The sequence below is a fragment of the Catharus ustulatus genome, chromosome 5 (genome assembly GCF_009819885.2).
Source record: "Catharus ustulatus isolate bCatUst1 chromosome 5, bCatUst1.pri.v2, whole genome shotgun sequence".
Classification (NCBI taxonomy): Eukaryota; Metazoa; Chordata; class Aves; order Passeriformes; family Turdidae; genus Catharus; species Catharus ustulatus.
Window position 1 is genome coordinate 74991202 of NC_046225.1, and position 17667 is coordinate 75008868.

The following is a 17667-nucleotide window of genomic DNA, read 5'->3' on the forward strand; positions in this document are numbered from 1 at the left end:
TATTGAAGCCAAAAATCGTTTGTGCAAGGATGAAACTCCAAAGGTCTTGGCAAAGAATCCTGGAATGGTTTGGGATGGGATTCTTGTCTCTGTCCTATGGGCAGGGACACCAGATCATCATTCCCTGCAGGAAATTTGGGGAATTTTGCCAAGAGAAAAGCCAAGGTGGGCACTGGAGATGTGGGAGAGGGGAGGGAGGTGGTACCTGTGCACCCTTTGGTCCAGATTTGCTTTCCAGCTGCTTCTGTGTCGAATTTTGGGTGGAGAAATGGTCCAAAGAGCTCTGTTTGTCCATGGGAAGTCCAGAGGAGAGGAGCAATTGTCCCCAAGTGTCCCCTCCTTGTGTCCCCCTCAGATCCAGGTCTCTGCATGTCCCTGAGGCTTCAGGATCCTTGTGGATCCCTCATCCTGGTCCTGCCAGCTCCAAGGGGCTCTGCTGGGGCGAAATTCCTGTTTGGAATGTTGGGTTCTTCCTTCTCTGTCCTTGTTCTGGTGGGTTTGCAGCAGCTCTGTGTCCCTGCTGTGTCCCCACTGTGTCCCTGCTGTCTGCTCAGAGCTGCAGCTGGGATTAGGATCATGGGGGTGTGACTGTCACTGTTCCTGATCATGGATCTGTCACTGCCCTGGGGATCTGGGACTGTGACTGTCACTGTCCTGGGGGTCTGGGACTGTGACTGTCACTGTCCTGGCAGTCATGGGGCTGTGACTGTCACTGTCCTGGGAATTGTGGATTTGTGACTGTCACTGCCCTGGGGATCTGGGACTGTGACTGTCACTGTCCTGAGGATCATGGATCTGTGACTGTCACTGTCCTGGCAGTCATGGGGGTGTGAGTGTCACTGTCCTGGGAAGTGTGGATCTGTGACTGTCACTGTCCCAAAGATCACGGATCTGTAACTGTCACTGCCCTGAGGATAGTGGATCTGTGACTGTCACTGTCCTGGGAGTGTGACTGTCACTGTTCCCAATCATGGATCTGTCACTGCCCTGGGGGTCTGGGGCTGTGACTGTCACTGTCCTGGCAGGCATGGGGGTGTGACTGTCACTGTTCCTGATCACGGATCTGTCACTGCCCGGGGATCTGACTGCCCTGTCACTGTCCTGGGAGCTGTGGATTTGTGACTGTCACTGTCCTGGCAATTATGGGGATGTGACAGTCACTGTCCTGAGGATCATGGCTCTGTGACTGTCACTGTCCTGGGGATCATGGGCTGTGACTGTCACTGCCCTGGGGGTCTGGGGCTGTGACTGTCACTGTCCTGGCAGTCATGGGGGTGTGACTGTCACTGTCCTGGGAAGTGTGGATTTGTGACTGTCACTGTCCCAAGGATCATGGATCTGTCACTGTCCTGAGGATCATGGATCTGTGACTGTCACTGTCCTGGCAGTCATGGGAGTGTGACTGTCACTGTTCCCAATCATGGATCTGTCACTGCCCTGGGGGTCTGGGGCTGTGACTGTCACTGTCCTGGCAGTCATTGAGGTGTGACTGTCACTGTCCTGGGAACTGTGAATTTGTGACTGTCACTGTCCTGGTCCTGGCAGTCATGGGAATGTGATTGTCACTGTCCCGAGGATCATGGAGCTGTGACTGTCACTGTCCTGGCAGTCATGGGGGTGGGACTGTCACTGTCCTGAGGATCATGGCTCTGTGACTGTCACTGCCCTGGGGATCTGGGGCTGTGACTGTGACTGTCACTGTCCTGGGAATTGTGGATTTGTGACTGTCACTGCCCTGGGGATCTGGGACTGTGACTGTCACTGCCCTGGGAATTGTGGATTTGTGACTGTCACTGTCCTGAGGATCATGGGCTGTGATTGTCACTGTCCTGGGGATCTGGGGCTGTAACTTGTCCTGGGGGTCTGGATCTGTGTCTGTCACTGTTCTGGGGGTCATGGATTTGTCACTGTCCTGAGGATCCTGGTTGGGTGACAGTCACTGTCCTGAGGATCTGGATCTGTCACTGTCCTGACCCTCGTCCTGGCTGCACAGTCACATCTCACACAGGGATGTCCCCATTGAGGGACAGCCCCGTGCCAGGCCCTTCTGTCCCCTCACAATTGAACCTTTTCAGCCATTAACGACCCTGAGAGCCCCTCCTGCCCCTCACAGGGATGTGCTGTTTGAGAGGGGGGAGCCTGGATAATGAGAGTAATTAGCAGGTCAATCCTCGTTCCGGAGATTACAGCGGCTCCTGTGTGTCAAATATAGACTTTAATCGTGTCCAGAGCTGCTGCCAGATGGGCCTTCCTCCCCCTGCTGTGATCCTTCTCTGTTTTCCATGGATTTGTGAGTGCTGTGGCCGTTGTGGCAGTTCCCAGGGCTTGGAGCAGAGACCACAGGACACTGGGGTCCTGTCCCTTGGCTGTGACACCGTGTCAGGGTGTCTTGGAGCAGGAGGTCCAGGCTGAACTCAGGAGGTGCTGGCCTCTCTCTTGAGAAGGACCCCAAAATCTGGTTAAGGAGTAGGAAAAGGGTCTTTCCCAGGTCATTTTTGGGATGACACAGGTTGTGTTATCTTCATCCCCATGACAACATGTCTGTGGTGGTGACAGGTTGGTCTCTGGTCTGGGTCTCTGGATCCAGGTGGCAGTGGGTCACAGATGTCACCTCCCAGGGACACAGAGGTGGCAGGGCTGTGGTGGGAGCTGAGGGCTCCCAGGGACACAGGGAAAGGCTCCAGCTAAAGCTCTGCCTCGCTCTGGGGTGTCAGGATTGGCTGCTGGGGTCCAGCCCATTCTGGGATCATGGAATTGTGGAATATCTTTGGAAAAACCCTCTGAGACCACAGAGTCCAACTGTTCCCCTGGCACTGCCAAGTGTCCCCAAATGCCACATCCACAGGTGGCACGTGCTGGTGCTGTGACCCTGCCTCCTCACCTGTCCCTTGCAGCTGCAGCCAGTTTGATCCCTGGGATTGTCCTTCAGATGGATCCCTGGGATTGTCCTTCAGATGGATCCCTGGGATTGTCCCTCAGATGGATCAGGCTCAGTGACATCCCTGCTCCTTTCATCCTCCCAGTGGCATTCCATGTGCCAGGGCTGGATTCCCGTGTGTGTCCTGAGGCTGGGCCTCCCTCTCTGCTGATCCCATCTCCCTCTGCTCTGATCCCATCCCAGGGTCCCCAGTCGGTGGCTGGCTCAGTGTCTGGGTTGTTACTCCAATGTTATCCCAGTTGTTATCCCGGTGTTATTCTGGTGTTATCCAGGTTTTCATGTAGGAGTGCTCAGGTCAGTGTCCAGGTTTTTATCCTGGTTGTTGCCCCAGTGTTATCCCAGTCTCCATGCAGGAGTACCCAGGTCAGTGTCCCAGTTGTTATCCTGGTTTTTATCCCAGTATTACCCCGGTGTTATCCTGGTTGTTATCCCGGTGTTATCCTGGTTGTTATCCCAGTGTTATCCCTGTCTCCATGCAGGAGTACCCAGGTCAGTGTCCAGGTTTTTATCCTGGTGTTATCCTGGTGTTATCCCGGTATTATCCTGGTTTTTATCCCAGTATTACCCCGGTGTTATCCTGGTTGTTATCCCGGTGTTATCCTGGTTTTTATCCCAGTGTAATCCTGGTCTCCATGCAGGAGTACCCAGGTCAGTGTCCCAGTTGTTATCCTGGTTTTTATCCCAGTGTTATCCCAGTATTACCCTGGTGTTATCCCGGTTGTTATCCTGGTCTCCATGCAGGAGTACCTGGGTCAGTGTCCAGGTTTTTATCCCGGTGTCATCCTGGTTGTTATCCCGGTGTTATCCAGGTTTCCATGCAGGAGTACCCAGGTCAGTATCCCGGTGTTATCCTGGTGTTATCCTGGTTGTTATCCCAGTGTTATCCCGGCCTCCATGCAGAAGTACCTGGGTCAGTGTCCAGACATTTATCTCAGTTGTTATCCCGGTCTCCATGCAGGAGTACCCAGGTCAGTGTCCAGGTTTTTATCCTGGTTTTTATCCCAGTGTTATCCCAGCGTTATCCTGGTTGTTACCCCGATGTTATCCCAGTGTTATCCCAGTCTCCATGCAGGAGTACTCAGGTCAGTGTCCAGGTTTTTATCCTGGTGTTATCCCAGTCTCCATGCAGGAGTACCCAGGTCAGTGTCCAGGTTTTTATCCTGGTGTTATCCCGTTTTTTATCCCTGTATTATCCCGGTGTTATCCGGGTTTCCATGCAGGAGTGCCCAGGTCAGTCTCCAGGTTTTTATCCCGGTGTTGTCCCGGTCTCCATGCAGGAATACCCAGGTCAGTGTCCAGGCTATTACCTCAGTTGTTATCCCAGTGTTATCCTGGTGTTATCCCGGTCTCCATGCAGGAGTACCCAGGTCAGTGTCCAGGTTTTTATCCTGGTGTTATCCTGGTGTTATCCCAGTCTCCATGCAGGAGTACCTGGGTCAGTGTCCAGGTTTTTATCCTGGTTTTTATCCCAGTTGTTATCCCGGTTGTTATCCCAGTGTTATTCCAGTCTCCATGCAGAAGTACCTGGGTCAGTGTCCAGGTTGTTATCCCAGTTGTTATCCCAGTTGTTATCCCAGTGTTATCTCAGTGTTATCCCAGTCTCCATGCAGGAGTACCTGGGTCAGTGTCCAGGTTTTTATCCCAGTTGTTATCCCAGTGTTATCCAGGTCTCCATGCAGGAGTACCCAGGTCAGTGTCCCAGTTGTTATCCTGGTTTTTATCCCGGTGTTACCCCGGTGTTATCCCGGTTTTTATCTCAGTGTTATCCTGGTCTCCATGCAGGAGTACCTGGGTCAGTGTCCAGGTTGTTATCTCAGTTGTTATCCCAGTGTTATCCCGGTGTTGTCCCGGTCTCCATGCAGAAGTACCCAGGTCAGCGTCCAGGTTGTTATCCTGGTGTTATCTCAGTGTTATCCTGGTCTCCATGCAGGAGTACCCAGTTCAGTGTCCAGGTTGTTATCCTGGTTTTTATCCCGGTGTTACCCCGGTGTTATCCTGGTTTTTATCTCAGTGTTATCCCAGTCTCCATGCAGGAGTACCCAGGTCAGTGTCCAGGCTATTATCTCAGTTTTTATCCCGGTGTTGTCCCTGTCTCCATGCAGGAGTACCCTGGTCAGTGTTCAGGTTTTTATCCTGGTTTTTATCCCAGTGCTATCCCGGTCTCCATGCAGGAGTACCCAGTTCAGTGTCCAGGTTGTTATCCCGGTGTTATCCCGGTGTTGTCCCGGTCTCCATGCAGGAGCAGATGGCCCATTCCAGCCCGGAGCAGGTCCCAGCTGTCTGTTGAACACAGAGGATCCACCCCAAGCCCCGTTAATCCTTTAAAGGAACGGCTAATCCGATCAGCTCCAAACCCCTCCTCATCCCAACTGCCCAAACCGTGTCCCATGGCAGGGCCTGGATGAACCCAGAGGTGATTTTCCAGGCACTGCTGTTCCTCAGGGCGGGTGACACTCCTGTGGCAGCTCTTTGTGTCCCCAAGGGAGTCTGTGGTGACCCTCTGGGGCCAGGAGCTGAGCAGCATCTGGTGCTGCAGATGGATGACTCCATGGAAAAGAGCTGGAGTTAACCCTGGCATCTCCTCTCCAATCCCCTCAAGAACCAGGAATTCTCCCATCTGTGGTTGTGTCACATGGATTTAGGATAAAAAAAACTCCCTTAGGAGGAGTTTCAGGGACAGCCCAAAGCACCTGACACCGTTTTTCTCAGGGTTAAATTGATTTTCTCCCTGCTGCTGCATTTATTGGATCTTTGTGTGGGAAGAGTTGATCTATTCTGGATTTAGGGAGCAGAGCTGTGTGTGAGGAGAGGAGCTGGATCATTAGAGCAGCTCTAATACCCATAATTATCTTAAACTTAAATCTGTGTGAGCCTGCACGTGGCTCCTCCAGAGATGGACACAGCACTCAGATCATTCAGGGGCTTAAAGCCACAGATCCAGGATGATTTCATCTGGAAATGCTTCTTGAGGAGTTCCTTTTCCCAGTTTTGGTGAGGGTGGGAATGGGAGGGAGATTCTGTTGGAGCATTGAAATGGATTTGGGTCTGTGTCAGCTCTGGCTCCTGAAGGGATTCGTGGTGCTCAGGCTGATGGAGCTCTGGGTTTATTCCTTATGAGAGATGCAATTCCAGCTCCCAAAAAATGTCCCTTGGGAATGCTCCCCTGCCCCCAGCGCCTGCCAGCAGGCAGAGAGTGAATCATGGAGTGGGGTGGGTTAGAAGAGACCCTAAAGCCCATCCAGGGACACCTCCCTCCATCCCAGGTGGATCCAACCTGGCCTTGGACACTCCAGGGATCCACAGCAAATCTGGGAATTCCAGCCCAGCCCCTCCCCACCCTCCCAGGCAGGAATTCCTTGCCCAGATCCCAGCCCAATCTCCCCTTTCCCACTGAAGCCATTCCCTGTGTCCTGTCCCTCCAGCCCTTGTCCCCAGTCCCTCTCCAGCTCTCCTGGAGCCCCTGCAGGGACTCTGAGCATTCCCTGGAATTCTCCCTTCTCCAGAGGAACATTCCCAGCTCTCCCAGAGCAGAGAGAGTCCAGAATTCTGGAATGGTTTGGATTGGAAGGGGCCTTAAAGCCCATCCAGTTCCATCCCTTGCCATGGGTAAGGACACCTCCCACTATCTCAGGTTGTTCCAAATTCCATCCAGCCCAGCCTTGGACATTTCCCACAGCTGCTGGATTCCCTGATCCAGGGGTTTTTCATGGATCAGATCCCAGCATAGGATGTCCCCAGCATAACAACCTTGGGGAGCTGCTTCCAGGGAATGCCAGTGGGAAAAAGAGGCCTTTAAAGACTTTTTCCAGGAGATTGGCAGGATTGTGCTGAGGGTCTGGAAATTCTGGAGGTAAAATTCCCTCCATGTGTGGAGGGTTGGGTGAGCCTGGGGCACCCTGAGCTCCTCTCCCCTCATAGTGTGGGAATATTGGAAAATAACGTAGTTGGATGAGAGCTGTGTTCATGTTACATAATAGAATGCAGTATTATGGGATTTAAGATTTGTGTGTGTAAAGGGAGCTGCTGTCCTGGCCTCCAGCACTCCGTGGGGCAGGACACGGGTTCCTGGAAAGTTTGGAGATGCTGCTTGGTGACATCCTGTGGGTTCCCAGCAGAGTTCTTGTCCAGGGACAACGGGAATGCCGGGCAGGATGTGCTGGCACCACCCGGAGTGCCCAGCGCGCTCCGCAGGGGCGTTTTTAGGGCAGGGATTTTGGGGCTCCCCGAGGCACGGGGGGGTCTCTCCGCACCCTCAGCCGTGCACGGCTGCCCTGAGATCCGTGTCGGGCTCTGGGCAAGATGAGCCCTCTGTCCATCTGTCCCTCTGTCCATCCCTCCGGGCTCGGCGCCGTCCATCTGTCCATCCGGGCTCCGCTCCGTCCGTCTGTCCGCTCCGCTCCCGGGGGATTTTATCCTGGTTATCCTGGTTATCCTGGCCGGCGCGGGGCGGGTTCGGCTGCGGGCACCGCGGGGATGCCGAGCTCATCCAGCACCGGCAGCATCGAGATGTCACCCGGGGGGGCTCCGAACCACTGAAAACCCCCCCTCCATCCCCTCCCCGAGCGCAGCATCACATCCGCACCATCCTCATCCCCATCCTCATCCGCACACCGCCCGGCTCGGTGCAGCGCCCGGCGGTGCGGCCCCTCCGCGGTGATGTCACGAGCCGCCGGGGCGGTGGTTGGAGCCACCGGCGGAGCGGGGACGAGCGGCCGCGGCCGGGGGGGGCTGCCCCGGACCCCCTAAACCCCCTCCGAGCCCCCCGGGCAGGACCTGGCGAGCGGGCGGCGGTGGCCGCGGCCATTTGCCGTGTCCGGCCGTGCTGACTGACCGCTGCTCCGTCTCCTCCCGCTCCGGCCCGACGATGAGGCAGGCCCCGGCCACACGCAAGGTACGGTCCGCGCCCGCATCCCCCGGCATCGCATCCCCGCTTCCCAGCCGCCTCCTCGCTCCTTTTCCCCCCGTTTTCCCCGTGTTGATGCTGCCGGGCTGTAATTGGGAGCGTGACGGGCTCGGGGAGGGAGGGGGGAGGTGGGTGAGCGGTGAGCATCGGTTCATGGCTGGCTTTGCCTTCCGAAGCTCCCGGAGTCCCCTGTCCGTGTCACCCGGCCAATGCAGCGGCTCTGCGGCTCTGCCGGGGCCCTGTCCCTGCTCTGGGGGATGCTGATGCCATCCCTGTCCCTGCTACCGGTGCCATCCCTGCTCTGGGGGATGCTGATGCCATCCCTGTCCCCGCTGCCGATGCCATCCCCTGTGCCTGGGGGTGTCAGTGCTGTCCCTGCTGCTGTCCCTGTCCCCACGGCTGGTGCCATCCCCACAGCCTGAGAGTGTCAGTGCTGTTCCTGCTGCTGGTGCCCACCCTGGGGAAGCTGTGTGCCCACAATCCCAGTTTTCCTGTTGGGCTCAGCCTTTGGCATTCCCAGAGGTCGGTGGTACCCGGCTCCCTGCCAGGCTGCCATTCCCGCAGGTGACAGCGCGGGCACTGGCCTATATGTTTATTTTTAGTGTGTAACCACGATGTCACTGCTCAGCTTAAAGAGAAATCCTGGGAATTTCTGGCTGATGGCAGGGAATAGACCTGAGCTGGGCCAGTACCTGGCAGTAAATCCTCCTGATTTACACCAGCACCTCCCTGAGCTCAGACACCGACGCTCCTCATCACGTGTCCCTGTTAATCCTCTTCCCCATGGAAAGTTTCATGGATGCTGCTTTCCCTCTGCCCCATTGGAGCAGGGAGTGGGGGCTGCTGGTGCCTGGATTCCATCCTGCTTTTCCCTTTTTTTTTTGCTCCTTTCCTTGCCCATGGAATCACACCTGTGAGACCGGGCTCTTCTGGGTGGTGCTGGTTGTTTAAAATGCAGAATTCTCAGGGAGCCACACCCTGAGGGGCTCATCTTGCTGCCAGGGACTGAGACTCAGCTCCAGCAGAGGGGAGGTGCCTCTGAGGGGCCAAATTCCCGGGAATTCAGTGGGATGGCATCAGCATGGACCAGCAGTGGGTCAGTGCGTGGGCATCACCTCCTGCCCCACTCGGGAGCTGCTGCCAATCGGAATCATCCTGGAAACTCTGGGAATCCTCCACAGCAGCAGCCAAAATCTGTGAAGTTCAGACTTGAAATTGAGTCCAGGAGAAGGCTCCAGTGACACTCCCCTGTCCTGCCTGCTCGAAGGTGACATTCACACATTCCTGCTCATCCATCCAACACTCGCTGCTCCTGGCTGCATCAGGATTCCCACACCTGGAGCAGAACCAAACCAGGAGGGACTTGTGGGACCCCACGTTCAGCAGGCAATGCCAACCCCACCACAGTCAGTCCTTGGTATCTAGGAGAATTTTTCCAGAGTTCTGCTGCCAGAAGCTGAGCCCATCTCGGAGCGCGCCGGTTCGGAGCCCCCAGCGCTCCCCTGGGAGCTGAGGTTTTGTAATTCCATCAAATATTGATGCAGCAGCATTACACAGCAGAGCCCAAATCTCCCATGGAACATCCATCCTCAGCAGGGGAGCTGGAGCATCCTGCATCCAGGAGGGTCCAGGTGGGGCTGGACCTCTGATCCCAGTCCTGGCATGATCCTGGACACTGGAGAATCCTTGTCTCATCCTGGTCACCAGCTTTTCCAGAGCCCAGCTGGGGACAGATGGATGGACAGGAAGGTGACAGCATGGAGGGGAGCCCAGCCATCCCCCATTCCTGATGGAGACAGCAGCTGCCACAGATCCCAGGAGGTCTTGGAGCTCAACTTTCCGTGGTCTGCACGTGGCATCGCATGGAGGGGACCAAAACTTGGAAGGATGCCCAAAGCAGGATTATTCCCTGTCATCCCAGATGGCTTTAGGGATGGTTACCAGGAGGCTTCTCCCTGGTTTTAGGGTTTAGTGTGGTTGAAGTCATGGTTTGAGTTGGTGTGTCCCACCCCATGGCCAGGACAAGGCTCAGTGTCCCCCAGGACAAGGCTCGGTGTCTCCTGGAACATGGATCAGTGTCCCCATCCAGAAAAAGGATTTGGTGTCCCCCAGGACAGTCTCAGGTGACATTTCCCCATGCCCAAGGACCCATGTGGGACCCCCCAGCCCTGCCCCACTCCTGAGTCCCCCCCTATGTGTGGCAGGGAGTGGGGACATCTCCACCTGTGGAATTCCTGAAGAAGGCGTTTTCCAAGTGTTTCCCAGGTTATTTTTGCTGCTCCATGTTGCTTTGTTGGACTTTGGGAAGATGCTGGAGAGCTCCTGAAGGGCTTTTACCTGAGGATCTGGAACTTTTGCTGCTGTCATTCCATTCTCCTGACAAATTTGGTCATGAAGGATATGTCATGGAAGATGGGAATGTCTTCCCTCGGAAAGCAACTTTTGGGAAAAGGCTGGAAGTGAGCAGAGCACGACGTAGCTGAAGCAATGCCTGAGGTGATGGGAAGTTTGGAAGTGCAGACACATCCAGGTTTATATTTAAAACAGGGAGCTCCCAAGTTTTCCTGAAGCCTCAAGAGGGAGCACGGCCGTGTTGGATGTCAGCTGGAGCTGCTGCTCCCTGGTGGGCTCCTCATGTCCCCATCCAGGACATGGGATCGTGTGGCAGTGCCATTATCCATCTGTTCTGCTCCTGCTTATTCCCAGCTGGGATTAGGTCATGGAATCAGAAACGAGGGAGAGTGTGGAAGTGCTCCAAGGCTGCAGCTGGACAGATGTTCCCTATTCCCTGCCCACCCGCTGCCCCCAAGGACCAGCCTGCTCACTCCTCCTTTTCTTTCCATTAGGGATTGTTTATAAGGGGAAAAATACGAAATAATTTCATATTTGTCTCTGTTCTGGGCTGGGCCCTGTGGTCTCCCCTCCCTGAGCTGCTGGGAGCTGCTGCATGTGCATGGAGGGGTGTGGGAGGGTCCTGTCCCAAAATCATGGATGATTTAATTCCAGCCATGAAAGGAAAAGTTTGGGAGTGTGGGATCTGCTCCCTGGTGTCCCTGGAATTTTTGGTTTAACAAAGCAGAGCCTGGGGGCTCTGGGGCAGGTCCTAGGTGCTCTGGGCCCTTTGGAAAACCAGAGGGATGAGGAGAGGAGAAAACTCACGTTTAAGATTAAATCCTTTCCGCCTCCTGCCCCGGGGGTCTCTGGGAAAGGTGTGGGAGGTGAAATCCCCCCCTGCCCACGGAATCTGGAATGCTCAGTCAACCTGAACCAGGCTTTGCCTCTGAAGACCAAAATTCCTTGGAAGTACAAGGTGGATCTACCCTGGGGTATCTGTGGGGTCGGGATGGGGGGTTCAGGATGTGCCCTCTGTCCCCAGCTCTGTCCCCACACTAGGCTGGAGGGGGGGTTGGGATGGGGCTTGGGGGTGACCAAGGGCTCTGCTGGCTCCATGGTCCCATGGGAGCTGTGCCAGGGAATCCCATGGGAGCTGTGCCAGGGAATCCCATGGGAGCTGTGCCAGGGAATCCCATGGGAGATGTTCCAGGGAATCCCATGGGAGCTGTGCCAGGGAATCCCATGAGAGCAGTGCCAGGGAATCCCATGGGATCTGTGCCGGGGGTCCCATGGGAGCTGTGCCTGTGGGTCTCACGAGATCTCTGCCTGTGGGTCCCATGGGAGCTGTGCCATGGGTCCCACCCAGAGCAGCCCTTGGAGTGGGTTAACGAGCCCCCACGCTAACGACGCCGCGCACAGCCGGTGCCACTGGGCACACTAACGATGCCGGGTGCACTAACGATGCCGTGCTGTCTTTTGTCTCCTTTCCCCGCTCTGCCGCTCCGGCCGCCGCCGGCTGTTCTCTGCTCCTCTGTCCCTGTGTGACTGTCTGTCCTCTCTGCTTCTGCTCCCGCTGCCCTCCAGAGCACCGCCCGCCGACCCAAGGTGAGCAGCCACGGCGGGGGCACCGAGCGCGGGGGGCACCGACGGCCCCGTGGGTGCCAGCGCCACTCGAAGTGTTGGTTGTCAACCCCGTCACAAGCCTGGATCACTGGGTGCCACCAGCACCACAGACAGGATCCATTGGGTGCCAACCCCACCCCAACACAACCCATTGGGTGCCAACACCATCTCAAACGTGGTGCATTAGGTACCAACCCCACCCAAACGCGACCTGTTGGGTGCCAACCCCACCCAAACATGATCCACTGGTTGCCAACTCCGTTCAAATATGATCTATTCATTGACAACTCCACTCAAACACGAGCTGTTGGTTGCCAACCCTGCTCAAACACAACTTGTTGGGTGCCAACACCACCCAAACATGATCCATTCATTGCCAACCTCACCCAAATATGATCCATTGGGTGCCAACACCACCCAAACATGATCCATTGGGTGCCAACACCATTCACACATGATCCATTGGTTGCCAACCTCACCCAAACATGATCCACTGGTTGCCAACTCCATTCAAACATGATCTATTCATTGACAATTCCACTCAAACATGAGCTGTTGGTTGCCAACAGTGCTCAAACACAACTTGTTGGGTGCCAACACCACCCAAACATGATCCATTGGGTGCCAACACCACCCAAACACGATCCATTTGGTGCCAACACCATTCAAACATGATCCATTCATTGCCAACCTCACCCAAACATGATCCATTGGGTGTCAGCACCACCCAAACATGATCCATTGGGTGCCAACACCATTCAAACACAATCCATTGGGTGCCAACCCCACCCAAACATGATCCATTGGGTGCCAACACCATTCAAACATGATCCATTTGGTGCCAACACCATTCAAACATGATCCATTCATTGCCAACCCTACTCAAACATGATCCATTCATTGCCAGCCTCACTCAAACATGACCCATTTGATGCCAACCCCACCCAAACACGACCCATTGGTTCCCAACCCCACCTTTGTCCTTCCAGCTCATCTTGCAGAGCCCAGAGGAGCTCATGGGGGTGAAGGACTCCTGTGGAGCAGGTCAGGCTCCTTGGGGACCCTCTCCCAGGATGGAACAGCTGTGGGACAGCGTGAAATCCATGTGGCAGTGCCCAGGCTGTGCCAGGGAGTCCCTGCACAGTCAGGGGTTGCTGCTCCCTGACTGTCCTGGCTTGTGCTGGGTGTTTCACAGTGGGATCTGAGACAGCCTGAGGTGTCAGGCAGGGCTGTGTGGTCCCAGCTGACCTTTCAGGGCTGTTCCAGCCAGCAGGATTCACCTTGGGAAGGGACTTGTGGTTTGCAGGGCTGGATTCCATCAGCCCCAAGGCTCTGGGATGCCATTCCCTGGGTTTGAATGGTTCTTGTTGATTGTCTCTGAAGGGATGTCCTGTGGGACCTCCTGCTCCTTTGGCATCACATCTGTGCTGGGCAGGGAGGTGGAGTTGGAATCCTGGAATGGGTTGGGCTGGAAGGGACCTGAAGCCCATCCAGCTCCACCCTGGAGCACCTCCCACTATCCCAGGTTGCTCCAACCTGGCCTTGGACACTGGAAAACCTGTGCCAGGGCCTCACACCCTCACAGCCTGGAATTCCTTCCTGATATCCCATCTAACTCTGCTCTCTTTGAGGGATTTCTCACTCCAAAAGTACCACCAGAACAACAAACATTTTTGTTTTGAGTTGTAGCTGGAAGAAAGCACGTGGGGCTCGGTGCCACTCAGAAATTCCCTGTTTTCTGTGCCTGGGAGAACTGGAGTCATCCCAGTTCAGGCAGGCTGGGCTTATCTAAGGGGTCTGGTTAACTCAGATTTGCCTCATTTGGGGGAAAATAAGGGCAGAAGGTGAATGTTTCTCTTTCCCTGCTGTGCCCATGGGTGACACCACACACCTGGTGAACAGACTCCCAGAATTTTATTTCCAGGAATAAAATTAAGTCAGGAATTTTAATTTGCAGTCAGAGGTGAGTGGTCCAGAATTAGGGTCCATGATGAGACCAGTGGGAATGTGGGGGGCACCTGTGCTTCCCTCACCCCTTTTCCCACTGCCTGGGTTCAAACAGTGATTAATTAACAGCCTCACAAGTGCTAATGAAGCAGCACCAGGCCCCAGTGGACTCTGGGAACTCCCTCCTTGTTGATTTTCTTGTTGCTCCCCTAAAACTGTGTTCTCATCTTGGTGGGCTCTGAGGATTTTCTATCTCACCTTTAATCCTGGAATGGTTTGGGTTGAGAGGGACCTTGGAGATCATCATGGGCAGGGACACTTCCCACTATCCCAGTGTCCAGCCTGGCTTTGGACACTTCCAGGGATTTTAGGCAGCCACAGCTTCTCTGGGAAACATGTGGATCATCCATAAATTCTCCTCCAGAACAGAATTCCTGACACAAATCAAGGAGTCCCCGCTGTCACTCCTACTGGAAATGGGAATCTGGGAGGTGCCACGGTGGGAGGCTGTGGGATCACCATCCCTTGGGATGTCCCTGTTGATTCCCCTGGTTTCTTGCAGCCCACCCGGACCCCCACATCATCGGCGTCCGGCGGCACTGCCGGTCCCTCGGGCTCAGCCTCGGCGTCCGGAGGGGAGATGAGCAGCAGCGAGCCTGGCACACCTGCCCAGACCCCTCTGGTGGCCCCCGTCATCCCCACACCCTCCCTGGGCTCCCCGGGGGCACCCCCGGTCCCCTCGCCCACCAAGGTGAGCTGTGCCCCGAGAGGTGCCCAGGTGAGCGCTGGGCTCGGCTGGAGCTCCCCAGAGCGAGGAGACAAAACTGCCCCCGGCACTGGGAGGAGGAGGAGGAGGAGGAGGGGAAGGTCCTGGGGGTGGTCACTGAGCTGTGGGAGGAGCATTAGGACAGGTCGGAACTGACCAGGAAAGAGGCAGAGGGAGCACAGCACTTGCAAAGATAATTTCCCAGTGCACCTCCATCCCTTCCTAATTCCCTGTGGATTTGGAGCTCTGAGCAGTTTTGGCAGAGTTGAGGCTCTGAGTTCAGAGCTTGGTCCTGTTAAATCCAGAGGGTCCAGCTGGCAACTCCCACTGGTGCTGGGAGACCAGCAGAGATGCTCTGGGGGCTTTCCTGCCTTGGGATGTACAGACCTCTTGGACAGGGTCAGGATTTCCCAAATTTGTGAGAATTGGGGTGCAGGGACCACGCAGGGATGCTCTGGGGGCTTTCCTGCCTTGGGATGCACAGAACCCTTGGAGAGGGTCAGGATTTCCCAAATTTGTGAGAATTGGGGTGCAGGGACCAAGCAGGGATGCTCTGGGGCCCTCCTGCCTTGGGATGCAAAGCCCACCTGGAAAGATCCAATATTTCCCAAATTCAGGGATTTTTTAATCATTACAGAGTTATTCCCGTTTTGATCTTTAAAATACTTTTTCATCACTTCCATCCTGCTTTGATTAATGAGTTAATTAGAGCTTGGGAGAGATTTGGGGCACAGGGCCAGGGAGGGAATAGCAGGAGAGGACAAGGCTTTGGGATTTTGTGTAGAAGGGAGAGCTGGAGAAGGCACCTCAGGGTGGGAATAGGGGATGTCCCCACCCGTGTCCCCATTCCCAGGGCTCTCTGGTAACTCATTTCTGTAACTGGGTGCAGAAATGGCTTTTTTAGGGACATCAGAATGTCCAGGCTGGGAAAGCAGCAGAGGAATCTGTTGGAGGTTCTGGATTTTTCCAAGACCTGTTCCTTGCTGTCACCCAGCTTTGGGATTTGAAGCTTTAGCCCCTGTGGATGATGCCAGGGAGGGAGGTGACATCCCTTTGTCCCTGCAACCCTTCCTTCAGGAATGCTGGCATCAGCCTTTCCCTGTGCTGGGATCTAATCCTGCTCTCTGCAGTGGGAAGCCATTCCTGCTTGTCCTGGCTCTCCAGGCTCTTGTCCCAAGTCCCTCTCTCCTCAATATTGATGACAAAAACCAGGCCAGGTTCCATGAGCTTCCAGGAGTTCTGTCTGAAGGATGTCCCTGCTCCTTCCCTAATTCTTGGCTCGCTGTTGTAGGAGGAGGAGAATCTCCGTGCTCAGGTCAGGGACCTTGAGGAGAAGCTGGAGACACTGAAAATCAAGAGGAATGAGGACAAGGCAAAGCTCAAGGACCTGGAGAAGTACAAGATCCAGCTGGAGCAGGTGCAGGAATGGAAGAGCAAAATGCAGGAGCAGCAGGCTGACCTCCAGAAACGCCTGAAGGAGGCCAAGAAGGTGAGTGAGTGTCCCTGGGAATGAGGCAGTGCCTGGAGAGCTGATTCCAGGGGGAATTCCAGCCCTGACAAACCTTTCTGGGAGGAGATTTTCCCAATATCCAACTAAACCCCCCCTGGTGCAACTCCAATTCTTCTCTGAATTGACTTCAGGTGAATTTGAGAACCAGGCTGAGCCAAGGTTGGACTTTGAATTCCTCTCTTTCCCTCTTCCTTCTCTCTCCAGATGTTTCCCTCTTCTCTCTGTCTCTCCAGGTGCTTCCTTCTTCCCTGTCTCTCCCCAGGAGTTCCAGGTGCTTCCCTTTCCCCCTCCCCTGTGCCTGCAGCTCCCAGGACTCCATCCAAGCAGCCAAGGAGCGTTTCCTTCTCCCTGCCCTACTTTTCCACGGTGGATTCCTGGTTTCTTCCCCCAGGGATTTATCTGTCTGCTCCAGTATTCCCTGTCTCCTTACCTTTGTCCTCAGCTGCAGAAGGTTTTCCTGCAGGGTGTGGAGCAGGGAAGAGAGGAGTGGGACACCCAGAAGCGCTGGATCCTCCCCTCCCATCCCAGATAAACCAGTGTCCATTGGATTTGGGAGAACTAATAATGTTGTGGGGTCTCTCCAGAGTTGTGGGATCCCTTCACACGCTGTGCTTGCCCACAGGAAGCCAAGGATGCCCTGGAAGCCAAGGAAAGGTACATGGAGGAGATGGCAGACACGGCTGATGCCATCGAGATGGCCACGCTGGACAAGGAGATGGCCGAGGAGCGGGCAGAGTCCCTGCAGCAGGAGGTGGATTCCCTCAAGGAGAAGGTGGAATACCTCACCATGGACCTGGAGATCCTCAAGCATGAGATTGAGGAGAAAGGTGGGAAGGGAAAGGGACTTTAGGCTTGGAGAATGGGGAATGGGTGTGGGGTTAGGTGGGATATTGGGAAGGAATTGTTCTCTGTGAGGGTCTTGAAGTCCTGGAATGAATTTTTCCAGAGAAGTTGTGGCTGCTTCATCCCTGGAAGTGTCCAAAGCCAGGCTGGATGGGGCTTGGAGCACCCTGGCCATGTCAGGGGTGGGGATGGGTGGGATTTTTGGTGCCTTCCCATCCAAACCTTTCTGGGATTGTGGGATTCTGATTCCTCCCTTCCTCTGCAGGCTCTGATGGAGCAGCATCCAGCTACCAGGTCAAACAGCTGGAAGAGCAGAACGCCAGGCTCAAGGAGGCTCTTGTCAGGTGGGAGCCCACCTCTGCTTCCCAAAATTCCTTCCCAGACCATTTGTGCCCCCTAAATCCAAGAGCACCAATCCCAATCCTTCTCTGGAACAGCCCATGTCATTCCTGCTGATGGGTCTGGGATCTTTACTGAGCTCTTAAAGCATCCACAGGGAAGGGAGAGTCCCTTGTCACAGGGATGGGGACAAAATGAGCCACTCTAGATCATTCCCGTGGATGTGGTGCTCAGTATCCCTGGGATCTACCTTTCCCTGCATGATCCCACCTTCCAGGACTTGGGGACCCAAGGGCTTTTTATTTGGGAATCCACAGCCAAAATCCACAGCTATAAACGAGCTGGATTTTGGGAACGTTGCTCATGTCCCCACCAGGGAGGGGCTGATGGGGATGGATGAGCTCTGTTATCCTGGCTGGAGCAGGCAGGGGCTCCAGGGAGGGACCAGGCTGGCCCTGATGGGA

The 17667-nt window shown here is 55.2% G+C and overlaps 2 protein-coding genes across 8 annotated transcripts in view; both read left to right on the plus strand.

The window, feature by feature from the left end:
* The window catches only part of DCTN1 (dynactin subunit 1), a 48959-nt gene that overhangs the window by 14183 nt on the left and 17109 nt on the right, over positions 1 to 17667 (plus strand). For 3 of the 7 annotated variants that reach the window (XM_033059635.1, XM_033059628.1, XM_033059629.1), the window contains exons 6-11: positions 7812 to 7829; positions 11760 to 11780; positions 14308 to 14496; positions 15803 to 16000; positions 16644 to 16848; positions 17130 to 17208. In XM_033059635.1, the coding sequence (XP_032915526.1) occupies positions 7812 to 7829; positions 11760 to 11780; positions 14308 to 14496; positions 15803 to 16000; positions 16644 to 16848; positions 17130 to 17208 (710 nt within the window). The remainder of the gene's footprint in view (positions 1 to 7811; positions 7830 to 11759; positions 11781 to 14307; positions 14497 to 15802; positions 16001 to 16643; positions 16849 to 17129; positions 17209 to 17667) is intronic. The other 4 variants (XM_033059631.1, XM_033059632.1, XM_033059633.2 and 1 more) reach the window with 2 other exon arrangements.
* LOC116996274 lies at positions 2868 to 6246 on the plus strand. Its single transcript, XM_033059646.1, has 5 exons — positions 2868 to 3448; positions 3779 to 4329; positions 4571 to 4627; positions 4982 to 5026; positions 5164 to 6246. Exons 1-5 carry the CDS (start codon positions 3286 to 3288, stop codon positions 5341 to 5343), a joined length of 996 nt encoding a protein of 331 aa, XP_032915537.1. The 5' UTR covers positions 2868 to 3285; the 3' UTR covers positions 5344 to 6246.

Coding starts and splice junctions, on each gene's coding strand:
- LOC116996274 (XM_033059646.1), top strand. CDS start 3,286: ATGCAGGAGTACCCAGGTCAGTGTCCCAGTTGTTATCCTGGTTTTTAT. Junction 4,330..4,570: donor GTGTCCAGGTTTTTATCCTG/GTGTTATCCTGG, acceptor GTCAGTGTCCAG/GTTTTTATCCCAGTTGTTAT. Junction 5,027..5,163: donor TTTTTATCCCGGTGTTGTCC/CTGTCTCCATGC, acceptor CCGGTGTTGTCC/CGGTCTCCATGCAGGAGCAG.